Source organism: Euleptes europaea, chromosome 6 (genome assembly GCF_029931775.1).
Source record: "Euleptes europaea isolate rEulEur1 chromosome 6, rEulEur1.hap1, whole genome shotgun sequence".
NCBI lineage: Eukaryota > Metazoa > Chordata > Lepidosauria > Squamata > Sphaerodactylidae > Euleptes > Euleptes europaea.
In genome coordinates, this window is record NC_079317.1 from 92,955,449 (window position 1) to 92,969,558 (window position 14,110).

Consider the following 14,110-nt stretch of genomic DNA (forward strand, 5'->3'; position numbering starts at 1 on the left):
CAATTATATGAAGAAGTGAGCTGTGGCTCACGAAAGCTCATACCCTGCCAGAAAATATTTTTGTTAGTCTTTAAGGTGCTACTGGACTCCTGCTCTTTTCTAATACTGCCGACAGACTAACACGGCTACCCACTGTGAATAGAGTCCAATTGCCAAAGCAGCCATTTTCTCCAGATGAACTGATCTCTATCGGCTGGAGATCAGTTGTAATAGCAGGAGATCTTCTGCTACTACCTGGAGGTTAGCAACCCTAAAGCAGAATCATAGTCACTGCTGCTTGGGGTTGTGGTGGCGGATGAGAACAGGCAGGCATGCACTATGGTTGCCAGGTCCCTCTTCGCAACTGGTGGGAGACTTTGGGGGCAAAGCCTGAAGAGGGCAGGGTTTGGGGAGGGGAGGGACTTCAATGCCATAGAGTTCAATTGCCATAGCGGCCATTTTTCTCCAGGTGATCTGATCTCTATCGGCTGGAGATCAGTTGAATTAGCAGATCTCCTGCTACTACCTGGCAGTTGGCAACACTAGCATGCACTGACCTTCTACTCCTATGGCCTTGGTGCTACAGTGTACAAACACCACACAGGCAAAAGAGGTCCAATGAGCCATATGCCGATCCCTTGGAGTGGGCTTTGGTCCTGTGCCAGGATAGACCATGCCCATTCATTTCAATTAAAGCCATTGTAGGATTTTTAAAAAAAATGGGGTAAAAGAGGGAAACATCCATATCAGTCACCTGCATGGGTGTTTATAAAGTGCCCACATGATAGACAGTAGAAGAGGAATAATGTCTAAAAAAACCTTTCATCATGAATCTGTGTATGTCCTTACCTGTGATCTGGAAGCTGCAAGGGAAAATGGACTGGAATGCCATGGGAAAGGGAAAAAACCAGCACATTGTCTGCTATGACAGAGATGTCTTGAGGATATTAAGGAGCTGTTTCTCTCCCAGTTGCTTCTCTATGGGGCTTGGAATTATGTTTGCCAGATCATAACGTAAGCTGTCTTTTCCTTGGTACTGGTTTTATGAAGCAGAGTGTCACAATTATTTGCCTCCACATCTGTAGATTGGAAACTGTGCATGTTGGTGTACTATGCCATCAGGGACTGCAAGGTATGCTCCTGAGAAAGGAGGATGCTTCCACCTTTATTAATAGGGTTGCCAACTGCCAGGTAGTAGCAGGAGATCTCCTGCTAATTCAACTGATCTCCAGCCGATAGAGATCACCTGGAGAAAAATGGCCGCTTTGGCAATTGAACTCTATGGCACCGAAGCCCCTCCCCTCCCAAACCCCTCCCTCCTCAGGCTCCGCCCAAAAAATATCCCACCGGTGGCAAAGAGGGACCTGGCAACCCTATTTATTAATGAGCAGCATTGAAAATCCTATTCCATCTTCTCTGCATGAAAAGGATCTTGGTGATAGGATGAACTCAGATGACAAAGTCAAGGAAAAGCAGAGGGCTATTCCTTTAGCTGATAGTTTCCCAAGTGAGGGTCCTGTTGATTGTCCTTGAACTCTGCACATTTTACTTATTTGCACTCTGAAGACATTTTGTAAACCCTTTACATTAAGCAAGGAATGCGAAAAGAATGAACCCTCTTGCAGTGGTATCCAAGAAGTATTCCAAGGCAACTTAACATATACATAAGGGTTTGTTTGTTTTGTGATAAGGATATTGGAATTTCAAGCTCACTTACCCTGATTACTTCTGGGCAGGCATAATGCGGTGACCTGGGGAGGAAAAGCATGGGACGGTGAGTACAGAATCCTGTCCTATTTTTATTTATTATATATATGGCCTTTCAGAGCCAACTCCATCACTACAGTCTCTCAGTACCCCTTGCCATCTTAGACATTAGATATATAAAAAATAAAATATTGTTTACCAACTATGAATAAGAAACTTCTTGATGTATTCCTCCATATGGTAACATTGGCAAGGAGAAATTTTGCCAGATACTGGAAAGGAGCGAACTCTCCAAGCTTAAATAGTTGGTTCGACAAAGCAAGAGAGATCTATGTGATGATTAAATTAACTTACTATCAAAATAACAAAAACATAGAGGAATTGGATAGAATATGGAATCCCACTATATCCAGGATGGAGAAAACGCTTAAAAGTTTAGATTCTGTTGGTGGTGGTTCATAAAGAGAGTGATTATTTAGAAAGTTATATGTTTTATAGGTTTTATAAGTACTGGTCGATGTTTGTTTGTTAAAAAGGTTGTTTTTTTAATGTTGTATTATTGTAATTTTTAATAAATATATATATATTAAAAAAGATATATAAAATATAAAGATATATATAAAATTTAAGGAAACTGCCTCACCATTCTGACAGCAAAATGTACCCCTGCTAATAAATGCAACAACTAAAACCACTCCTACTCAGCAAGTCTAAAAACTGTAGCTGACAATTCCTTCAGTTTCTTCCATTCAAAATATTGTGACTTGAAGAAAGAGTCTGAGAGACTCTTACAGCTCATTCTTGAGCCTGGGGGCCGAACAGGCTTAGGAGGCAACCAGCCCCCTATGCCAGCATCCGTGCCGCTTGTGTTAGCATGGCAGTGTGGCCCATGGAAGCCGGTTCGGCCTCCCGCCAGCATCTTGCCAACGCAAGTGCTCGCGCTGGCATCCATGGAGGCATTCCCAGAGTGTTTTTTTGGGGGGGGCTGCTGCTAAGCTGCCTCATAACCCCTTCCAGCCCAGGAATGCCCCCCTTCAAAACAGCATTGGTGCGCTAGGTTTTTCCTGGCGCAGCCTCGCTGTTTTCTATGGGGGGAAATTCCCCATTATTTATTTTTAAAAAATTTATCAAAGCTTCTTTTAGCCTTTTAGTGGCCGGGGAACCTCTTTGGAGATGCTGCAGTGGCGCCTCGGCTACACCATCCCCAGCCACCGCAAAGCTCAGGAATGTGAGCCTTGAACTGTGAGCCTGCAGCCTCCACACTGTTTCCACGATCTAGTGGAGTTGTTGGATGTGTGCTTGTATCTAGCTAGTGTGCTTGTATCTTCCTGTCTCATGGGTGGGATCACATGACCTCAGAAGACCAATTCAGTGCCAAACTCCCACATTTGTTGCCTTCCCTCACTCTGGACAACTTGTCACTATAGGAAGTCACCTGTTTTCCTTCTCTGCCACCAGGCTAGAGGTCTTAGACCTGAATGTAGTAGGGTTGCCAGCTGTGCCCCCTTCTTCAGAGGGCTGCGCTGTTGCACCAGGTCTCTGGGCCCCCTAGCTCGCATCTTCCCAAGCCTGTGTGAGAGGCTGTGGTGATGGGATCGGCAGGTTGGGTTGGCCTCACAGTTGGGCAAAACGGTTTATACATGTGGCTTATTACAGCAGTGATGAAAAAAAAAACTGGACAACAGTAACCCCCACCAATGTAACATGTGCTCAGACCACGGTTTGATGCTGAGCTCCCAGCTTGGTGACTAATTGTCCCTGAAACCAATGATTCGTCCCAACCTGCCACATCACAATTTCACATTCTAGAAATCAGAGAGCAGCAGCAATTTGCTTTATAGCCTCCATTAGTCGCAGCCTGACAGAGGAAGAGGGACCCAAATGGCTCTAATAATATCTCCATACCTCAAACAACATTCCTTTCAAACATCCCAGGGCAGATTATTGGGCTGCGTTTGTTGTATGTAAATTCTCATGGGACAAAATAATCACACAATTGGTGGTCCCAGCTTTAGATCATTTTTTGTGTCTCTATGCCATATTTTTGCATTAACCCACTAGGATAGTGCCGCTATATGGTGTATATGCTTCTTGGGATGCACAAAAACCCACTAGTTGGGCTCATACCCTGTTTGCCAGTTGTGAACAGAAACATGAATTTTTTATAGTCCGATAGTTCATTGATCTGTTTGTGAGTGTCTGACTGGTTGTTTCAATGCATACCTTACTAACCATGCAGTATAGTGCAATAGGCTTTTTGTGCATCAGGGTCTCACTCAGCCCGATTAAGGTTTGCTGCTTCCCAATCCTTGCTGCATAACTCCTCTTGTTTAAATAGACAATTAGAGCATTCAAAATCATATAAATCAGTTATCAATAAATGCAGCATTTCAGTGAAGTTCTACCCTTCAGTATTTTGCTAAGTCGTCTTTAGTTATGCTAATAGCTGATGATCAGTTTGAATCAGCAGTGGTCTTGCACATGCACAGTTTTGGGAAAACCCGATGCAAACTGCTTCAGCAGTATTTGTGGCTACTCGGTATGAACCAAACAGACTGAGTGGTCGGCGCACATCTGATTGCTGTCTCCGAACAAGGTAAGTTCAACCACTAAATGCGTTCAACCACTGAAGCATCCTACATGCTTCCTAACACTTAGTATGGATGAAATGTTCTAAAAGAAGACGGGCAGCCCCTTCTTTTTTTATTTTTTTTATTTTTTATTGATTTTTTTATAATTGAACACAACAAAAAATAAACAATAAAAAATAAAACAACAACAACAAAAATAATAAAAACTAAAATCATAATACAAAAACAACATAAAAATACACAATCTCAAAAAGAGCACTTCTACATCCAATAGCATTACATTTATACAATAAAATTTATAAAATATATAGTGCCCCGATAACCACCACCCACCTTAACTGTGCACCCATCACCCTTAGACTTCCGGAGAGATGTTTTGACAGTATTTCAAAATCTATTAATATCTTCTATTATTAAAAAAGAAACAATCTACAATTCATTAACAATACCTGTAAAGTTCATTTTCGCCAATTTATCCCAATATGCGGCGGCCTTTGACCATGTTTTTTTAAATTCATTCATATCTTTAGGGCTGTCAATTCGGTTCGGCCCGAACTGAAAATCAGCCGAATTTCCCCTGATTCGGTGGTTTTTAGTTCGGGAGGAACCGAACTCAAAACTGGCGGGCAACCGGGGGCCCCGAATTCAGCGAGTTCGGGAGTTCGCGAATAAATTCGGCAAATTCGGCCGTCAGTAAGCAGCATAACCGTCAGCATTCTCCTCCCCCGGCCAATCGGTGGGCAAGCTGGGTCTTCTTCTGGCCAATCAGTCAGGATTGAGTACTGGAGGAATCAGCTGATGTGCGGCCCGGCCAGGGAGAGAGAGAGAGAGAGCGAAATCCTCGTGTGTGTGTGGGGGGGTGCTTGTGCACATTCGCTCCTTTCTGTGGCTGCAGGGGGCATATTTTTTGGGGTACAGACACAAAACTTTCACTGGAGCTTCAGATGAAGCTTCTTAAGGTACCCCCAAGTTTTGTAAACATTGGGTCAGGGGGTCCCGAGATATGGGCTCCCCCCTTTTTCTTTCCATGGCTGCAGGGGGCGCATTTTTGGGGGTACAGATCCCAAACTTTGAGCGGAGTTTCAGACCAGTGTTCTTAAGATACCCCCCAAGCTTTGTAAACATTGGGTCAGGGGGTCTCGAGATATGGGCTCTCCCCCTTTTCCTTCCCCCCTTTTTCCATTTATGTGGCTGCAGGGGGCGCTTTTTTGGGGATATAGCCCCCAAACTTTTAGCATAGCTTCAGTCAATTATTCTTAAGATACTACCCAAGTTTTGTAAAGATGGGTTCAGTGGGGGCAGAAATATCGCCTCCCCCCTTTTCTCTTTCCATGGCTGCAGGGGGCGCATTTTTTGGGGTGCAGATCCCAAACTTTGAGCAGAGTTTCAGACCAGTGTTCTTAAGATACCCCCCAGGTTTTGTGAACATTGGGTCAGGGGGTCCCGAGATATGGGCTCCCCCCTTTTTCTTTCCATGGCTGCAGGGGCGCATTTTTGGGGGTACAGATCCCAAACTTTGAGCGGAGTTTCAGACCAGTGTTCTTAAGATACCCCCCAAGTTTTGTAAACATTGGGTCAGGGGATCTCGAGATATGGGCTCTCCCCCTTTTCCCTCCCCCTTTTTCCATTTATGTGGCTGCTGGGGGCGCTTTTTTGGGGATATAGCCCCCAAACGTTTAGCATAGCTTCAGTGAATTATTCTTAAGATACTACCCAAGTTTTGTAAAGATGGGTTCAGTGGGGGCAGAAATATCGCCTCCCCCTTTTCTCTTTCCATGGCTGCAGGGGGCGCATTTTTGGGGGTGCAGATCCCAAACTTTGAGCGGAGTTTCAGACCAGTGTTCTTAAGATACCCCCCAAGTTTTGTGAACATTGGGTCAGGGGGTCCCGAGATATGGGCTTTTCCCTTTCCCCTTTCCCCTTTTCCCTATTGGGATGAATGGATCAGATCCTGTGCATCTTCTCCAGAGCAAAACGTTCCGTGCCTAATTGGAATCATCTTGGATTACAAGTCCTCTCTTCAGCCCCTCTTGATGGAACAGAAGACAGCCACAGTAAGACCCCTTTGGGGGCTTTAATCTATAATTTTTCTCCTGTGTATGTGTGTGTGTGTGTGTGGGAAAGCAGAGTCTGTGTGTGTGGGGAGGGAGCAGTTTCTGTGGGTGGGGGGGGGAAGCCAAAGGGGGCTTTCGTCGGTTCTGCCTGGGGTGTGTGTTCCCCCTCGAGTCTCTCGCTCCCTGGTTTGAGGGGGGAGGTTTCAGTTGTGTGTTGCAAAGGTGTTGTTTAACAAGGTTGTGTTTGCAGTTGTTTTGCTAATTTCTCAGCTGTTGTTGGGGCTGGGAGCTTTGTGCGTGGGCGGCAAGCTCTGCTGAGAGATGCACATTAAGGATGGGGGGACCCCTTTCAGGGCCCATATCTCAGCCCCCCCTGACTCAATCTTTACAAAACTTGGGGAGTCTTTCAATAAACGTCCTTTGAAGCTCTGCCAAAAGTTTGGGACCTCTAACCCCAAAAATGCCCCCCCAGAGCCGCGGAAAGGCGCGATTGTGTTTTTAATGGCTTTATTCGGCCGAATTTTTTTTCCGAACTTTGAATTCCCGCCAAATTGAACGGATCCGAAGTGGGGGAGTTCGGACTTCGGCACGTACCGAACCCACAAGGGCCAAATTCGGCCGAATCCGAACTGTACCGAATTTTTTTTTTTTGACAGCCCTACATATCTTTATCATGTAAGGAATCTGTACGTTTGGCCATCTGCATATACATCCATAGTTTTTCTCTCCATTCTTTGATTGAAGGTTTATTTATTTGCTTCCAGTTTTTAGCAATTATAATTCTAGCTGCCACGAAACTGTACTGGCATATGACACTATCACCTTTATCTAAATTCATTTTTGGGATACCCAGTAAACAAAAAGCAGGATCTTTTTTTATTTTTGTATTAATCAACTGATTAGTTTCCTTTAAAATTAATCTCCAAAATCTCTTGATTTTCTTACAAAACCACCAAGCATGCATAAATGTACCTTTTTCATTTCCGTACTTCCAACATAAATCCTTACCATCTTTCTTCATTTTACTTACCGGTAACAATACTGGGGTTATGTACCATCTGTAGAACATTTTATATTGATTTTCTCTTATTTCATTAGTGATGGTAAATTTATATTCCTTCTTCCATAAATTTTCCTATGCTTCCAAATCTATATTATGCCCTAACTCTCTCATCCATTTCACCATCACTGGTTTAATCCTTTCATGTTCTAAATTCATTTCTATCAATACTTTATAAACCCTTCCTATCATCCCTTTATTCCCCTTATTTAATATAATTTCAAATTTAGATTTAGTTTGATTAAACCCCAACATTTTATCCTTATTAAATATATCCCTTAATTTATATTCCATAAACCAATATTTAATTCTGAGCTCTTCTCTACTTTTCAACATCCAAATCCCGTCTTTACGTTCTATAATTTCTCTATATATATTAGGGCAGCCCCTCAGAGGCTTCCTGGCTGCCGAAAATACATTTACAACATTCAACAATCAAATAAAATGCCCCCATTGAAATCAACGGGGCCGCATCACCAAAGAAGGTGGTGCAGCAACGCTGCAGCACGTGAGGGCATTCCCGGGGTGAAAGGGGTTAAAAAGCAGCCTCAAGGCAATTCTGCCCCCAGGAATGCCCCCTGCCACCAGTTTTCCCTTCTGGGAATTCCCTGGCAGAAGGGGCCGACTCAACTGCTGGCTCTTAAGGGTCATGCTGCCAACCCCTTTCAGGATTGTAGCCTTCCTGTTTTAGTAATCACACACACACACACAAATATCCAGATTTTCTTTTTTCCAGCTGGCTAAAACAATGAAACGGACATAATAATGTGTGGATAGAAATCCTGTGCGACAGGTACTAATAGATCAGGTATTGGTTTATCGTTACATATTGAGGGCCAATGCTGACCAAACACAGCATTGGGGGTTTTGAGCACCACAAGGCCAGAATTCAATTAATTGGGCTTGCTACTTTGTGTTAACACTAATCTATCCAAATGAAGTGAGCCTCATGCTGAAAAGAATCTAGGTTAGCACTTATTAGCCTATCCACGTATTGTTCTCATTTGTGCTGAGCTCTACCACATGTGAGTGTTGTGAGAATTCTCCCCCAAAGGCAAGAGGAAATACTGTGCCCTTACAAGCAATGCTTTCCAACCAGAGGTTGAAGAGACAGTGTGGTACAATGGATAGAGTGTCCAGGCTTAACTTCTCACTCAGCCATGAAAATCATGGGGTAAACTTGGGCCGCCCTGACCTGGATGGCCCAGGCTAGCCTGATCTCGTCAGATCTCAGAAGCTAAGGAGGGTCAGCCCTGGTTAGTATTTGGATGGGAGACCACCAAGAAATACCAGGGCTGCTGTGCAGAGGAAGGCTGCTGTGCAGAGGAAGGCACTGGCAAACCACCTCTGTTAAGTCTCTTGCCATGAAAACCCCCAAAAGGGGTCGCATAAGTTGGCTGTGACTTAACGGCACTTTACACACACACAGACTTGGGCCAGTTAACTCTTCCCACCAAACTTACCCTTCAGGGTTATTGTGAGGATAAAACAGAGGAGAGAAGAGCCATGTATGGTGCACTGAAGTCCTTGAAAGAAGGGTAGGATAAAATGTGCAGGTTGGTTGGTTGCGATGGCAGCTTTGATCACAGGTAGTATTTAAAAATTCACCTAAACCACCCAAAATGAAGAACTTTGTGAACTAGGTACAACACACAAAAATAGTGCAAAACATGGCTTGTATGTGATATGGATAAAACTGGGAGTCAGACAGCAAGGCAGGTTAACCTGGCCACTCAACAGCTGCTTCTCAACTGCTGTGACAGCAGCATGAGCTCTTGGCATATCCACTCTAAATTTCCTGCCAATTCAGAGCAACTGTATATCTGCAGCTTTATCTTGGCTAACAGCTCCAAAAAGGATCTTCAGGCCAGCCAGGATGCACGGAAAACTAATTTCCATGCTGCCAATCACCAAATAACTTTGACTGCTTTAAAAAAACAACCCTAAATTTAATCAAAAATCTATTTATCTTTCCACAAAGTCATGAATATTTTGTTGGCTCTTATCACTAATTATTCAATATGTGTGTGCCTAAGCAACTTGCTCCCTGCCTCTCCCCCCTAGGCCATCTCCTCATCTTTTCTGCTACATCTCCAGGCAAGCAAAGCTGTAATCTGTATGGGGTCTTCAATAGCAATATCACTCAGCGAGATCAAGAAGCGGTTTTTGCCCGCGGCCTCTGCTATAGCACACCGCAAGAGGCGTGAGCATGAAGGGCGACTTCTTTGAGGGCAGAGGTTGACTTTCCAGAGCTGCAAAATCTGTAGGTAGCACTGGGGTTCTGAAATCCTCTTCTGTAGGCGGAGACTTAGCATGCAGCTGAATTACTGGACAACATGGTCTCATTCTGGCACTCTTGGAGTAGAGATATATGCAAAACACAGGTCTGGAACTTGGGTAGGGGGAACTGCAGGGGAAGGAGTAAGTATTTTTCAGTGACCCAGTCTTTCTGCTGCAAACCACATACTTCTAACCCTTATTTATGCAGATAAAGTTGAGGTTGGGATTTAAAGAGACTGAATGATGTATGTTCCACTTCAATTTCATGTTCAGACTATGTGCACATTTTAGAGCTGCTCTCTGCAAGGTGTCCTGGATACAATGACCATAGGAGTGCAGGGGGGCTGCTAAGCTTGCATGGTGAAGCCATATGTTTGAGCCAGCATTCCTACCTAGGTAGTTAAAATATGGCTATCCTGGTTATCGTAGTGGCTATGGTTTGCAAAACTGAGTTCTCTATCACGATAATTCAGAACACTGTTTGTTCTAATAAACAGCATCTCCGTGTTAATCATGCCTCATTGCAAGCCTAATGGGCTCATAAGGCTCCAGGTGATGGATGAATCAGTTCTTATTGCTCAGGAAAACAGGGGTAGGATATACTCCCATGTAGGTTAACTGTTATCCCAAAATTTCTTGTGCATACCTCAAAGCAGAGGTAAAACTAATTTCCAAAAATTCAGATCTTCCCCAATAATGCAACTCCCCAATTACTCAGCATGGTGTAGTGATCAAGAGACGTGGACTCTAATCTGGTGAACCAGGTTTGATTCCCCACTCCTCCATGTGAAGCCTGCTGGGTGACCTTGGGCTTGTCACAGTTCTCTCCAAACTCTCAGCCCCACTTACTTCACAAGGTGCCTGTTGCGGGGAGAGGAAGGGAAGATGGTTGTAAGCCACTCTGAGACTCCTTAAAGGTAGAAAAAAGCGGGGTATAAAACCCAACTCTTCTTAGAATCATAGAATCATAGAGTTGGAAGGGACCACCAGGGCCATCAAGTCCAACCCCGTGCATAATGCAGGAAATTCACAACTACCTCCCCCCTCCACACCCCTAGTGACCAGAAGATGGCCAAGATGCCCTCCCTCTCATCATCTGCCTAAGGTCACAGAATCAGCATTGCTGGCAGATGGCCATCTAACCTCTTCTTAAAAACCTCCAGGGAAGGAGAGCTCACCACCTCCCGAGAAAGCCTGTTCCACTGAGAAACCGCTCTGTTAGAAAATTCTTCCTAATCTCTAAACAGAAACTCTTTTGATTTAATTTCAACCCGTTGGTTCTGGTTCGACCTTCTTGAGCAACAGAAAACAACTCGGCACCCTCCTCTATATGACAGCCCTTCAAGTACTTGAAGATGGTTATCATATCCCCTCTCAGTCTTCTCCTCTTCAGGCTAAACATACCCAGCTCCCTCAACCTTTCCTCATAGGACTTGGTCTCCAGACCCCTCACCATCTTTGTTGCCCTTTTCTGGACACGTTCCAGCTTGTCTACATCTTTCTTAAATTGTGGTGCCCAAAACTGAACACAGTACTCTAGTTGAGGTCTAACCAGAGCTTCTTCTACTACTACTTCTTCTACTACTACTACTCAGAAATAGTGGAAGCCCAGTCCCATACTGCATAGATGGTCTTCCCTCCAGAAGGGAGTCCCTTGCTTTTGACCTCTGCATTGTCAGCTACAGTTTCCACCATAGACTTCCAGAGAAACTCAAAGTGTTGATTAAAAACTGAAACTATATGACCTCTGATCCTATCCCCTGCCATGCCTTCCCACAACACCCTGCATTGTAATGTCATGGCTCTCAACCTCTGAGCAATGACTGACGAATAGCTTTAAAATATGCATGGCCTCCTCCTGGTTGATCCATTCCTTTAAGTTGTTCAGTTGGCCATAGCAAAGGCCATTTCTTTCTTGATGAGGGGGAATGTAATGCACCCACTCTAGCCGTCTTCTGTAAAAAAAAAAATAAGGCCATTCTTTTCAAGCGAGCATATGTCAGCTAATTGTCCTGACAGGCTTGTTTTGATGGAAATTTGTACCTTTTCTGTCTAAATGCTGGTTTAATTTTGATTATCTGTTACTAGGCCAGCCAGCGTGGTGTAGTGGTTAAGAGCGGTGGTTTGGAGCGGTGGAGTTTGATCTGGAGAACCGGGTTTGATTCCCAACTCCCCCACATGAGTGGCGGAGGCTAATCTGGTGAACTGGATTTGTTTCCCCACTCCTACACACGAAGCCAGCTGGGTGACCTTGGGCTAGTCACACTCTCTCAGCCCCACCTACCTCACAGGGTGTCTGTTGTGGGGAGAGGAAGGTGATTGTAAGCCAGTTTGAGTCTCCCTGAAATGTTAGAGAAAGTCGGCATGTAAAAACCAACTCTTCTTCTTCTTCTTGTAAACCACCTTGGCCCTCCATATTTGGTGGAAAATACAGCATGTAGATGTTTTAATAGCATAAAATAAATAAAATAATTAGAAGACAATTATCCGCTTAACTGACACACTGGAGAACTGGCTCTTTTTATTTGGAGCAAGTGATATTCAATGGGACTACACTTGCAAGGACAAGTTGTTCAGTGCTTTGGCTTAGCATTTGACAACTCTCCTTAGAAGGTTAAAGGAATAAGGTACCACTTACATCTCTCCAGATTTCCAGAAATTAGCCATTCTTACTGTGTGTGTAAAGTGCCTTCAAGTCGCAGCCGACTTATGGCGACCCCTTATGGCGACTTATGGCAAGAGACTAACAGAGGTGGCTTGCCAGTGCCTTCCTCTGCACAGCAACCCTGGTCTTCCTTGGTGGTCTCCCATCCAAATACTAACCAGGGCCGACCCTGCTTAGCTTCTGAGATCTGACGAGATCAGGCTAGCTTGGGCCATCCAGGTCAGTAGCTACACTTATTTTACAGCTGCAGCTCTTGTTTGTCACCAGGTGGTGACTTGTATAGAAACTGTATCTTGTCCTGATGCTCAACCTTTTAGTGGTAGCCATAACCCCAACCTGTACCTGGTTATTAGTATTTAAACCTAAATTGTATAGAATAAGAGGGCTTGTGGGCATGCAAAGGGTTTTTAGGAAACATCTAAAGCAGGGGTGTCAAACTCATTCGTTACGAGGGCTGATTATGACATAAATGTCACCTGGTTGGGCCAGGCCATGCCTCGCCAGCCCAGATCCGGAGCAGGGTGGGTGGCTGCCTTGGCTGGCGACCTCGCAGCTATCTTGAATCACCACATCAGGACTGGAGGGGGTTGCCTCAGCTGGCTCGGGGGCCGGATAAGAGCTCCCAAGGGGCTGGATGTTTGACACCCCTGATCTAAAGGGACAGTTGCAATCTTGAGATCTGGGGAACCGTGTGCTACAGTATGAAAGCACTGATTTCCTTATTATGTAACTCAGACAACAAAGAAATGTACTCTTCAGTAACCTCCCCTCCCCTGGCAATCTGCTGTTTTAAGTGGCACGCTTGCAAGAGACAATGCTTTCTGGAAAGTTTGCCTAAACACTGCAAGGAACATTAGGCACGTTCACACATGCCAAATAATGCAATCTCAAGCCTCTTTCAGTACACTTTAATGATCATTTGCAAGTGGATTTTGCCAGTTCACACTGTAAAATCCAGCTTCAAAGTGCATTGAAAGTGGATTGAAAGTGCATTATTCGGCATGTGGGAAAGTGAGGAGGTCAGTACCTCTTCAATGAGGCGCAGGCTTCTTTCAGCAAAACCCAGAAGTGGATCCCTAATTGGGGGAACTGAACACATTGTTTGCAGTGGGACTTTGTGGAAACAAAGCTGATGAAGGCATAACATTTATTTTAGAATACCACATTTCTATCCCAGCCTTCCACCCTATATGGGATCTCCAGGGCAGCTACTTATGGTGCAATTCCCTCCCCCCACCCCCACAAAACACTAGCATCAGAATAAAGTTAGAAACGAGTCATTGACATTTCTCCTGCATGCATACAGCTCTCTGGATCCCAGCAAAGATTCCCTACAGAGGCACTGATGTAAAATGATGCTGAGTAGAAATGGTTAGTTAAGGTCCTCTCATCAGCCCCGTCAGTCTCTGTTCAGAATGCCTCTTTAGGGATTTGGGTCGGAGGCAGAGGCAACCCTTGTAGATGTGTCAACTTTACCATAGTCACTGCTCACTCGGAGCATGGGGATTTTGAGCAAAGCAGCACGGAGGCTCTGTGCTGCAGCTTGTTTCTCGATCAGCCAGGCTGCCTGCAGCAATTCCTTTATATCAGGGACTCAATTATTCTAAGCCATGATAAGAGAAAGAGAGAGCTGATAACAGGGCAAAATAAAAAAAGGAGAGGAAGCAAATTTCCAAAAGAGTACAAACAACAAGGAAGAACAAAACTGTCAACCCTCCAGCAAGGGTTATATATAAAGGCTCAGTTTTTTGCCTTTTGCAGGTTGCCTAGTTTG

General features: G+C 44.5%; 1 protein-coding gene across 13 annotated transcripts in view; it reads right to left on the minus strand.

The window, feature by feature from the left end:
* BRSK2 (BR serine/threonine kinase 2) overlaps positions 1–14,110 on the minus strand; it is a 528,760-nt gene that overhangs the window by 99,482 nt on the left and 415,168 nt on the right. For all 13 annotated transcript variants that reach the window (XM_056850713.1, XM_056850714.1, XM_056850720.1 and 10 more), the window contains exon 6: positions 1,697–1,730. In XM_056850713.1, the coding sequence (XP_056706691.1) occupies positions 1,697–1,730 (34 nt within the window). The remainder of the gene's footprint in view (positions 1–1,696; positions 1,731–14,110) is intronic.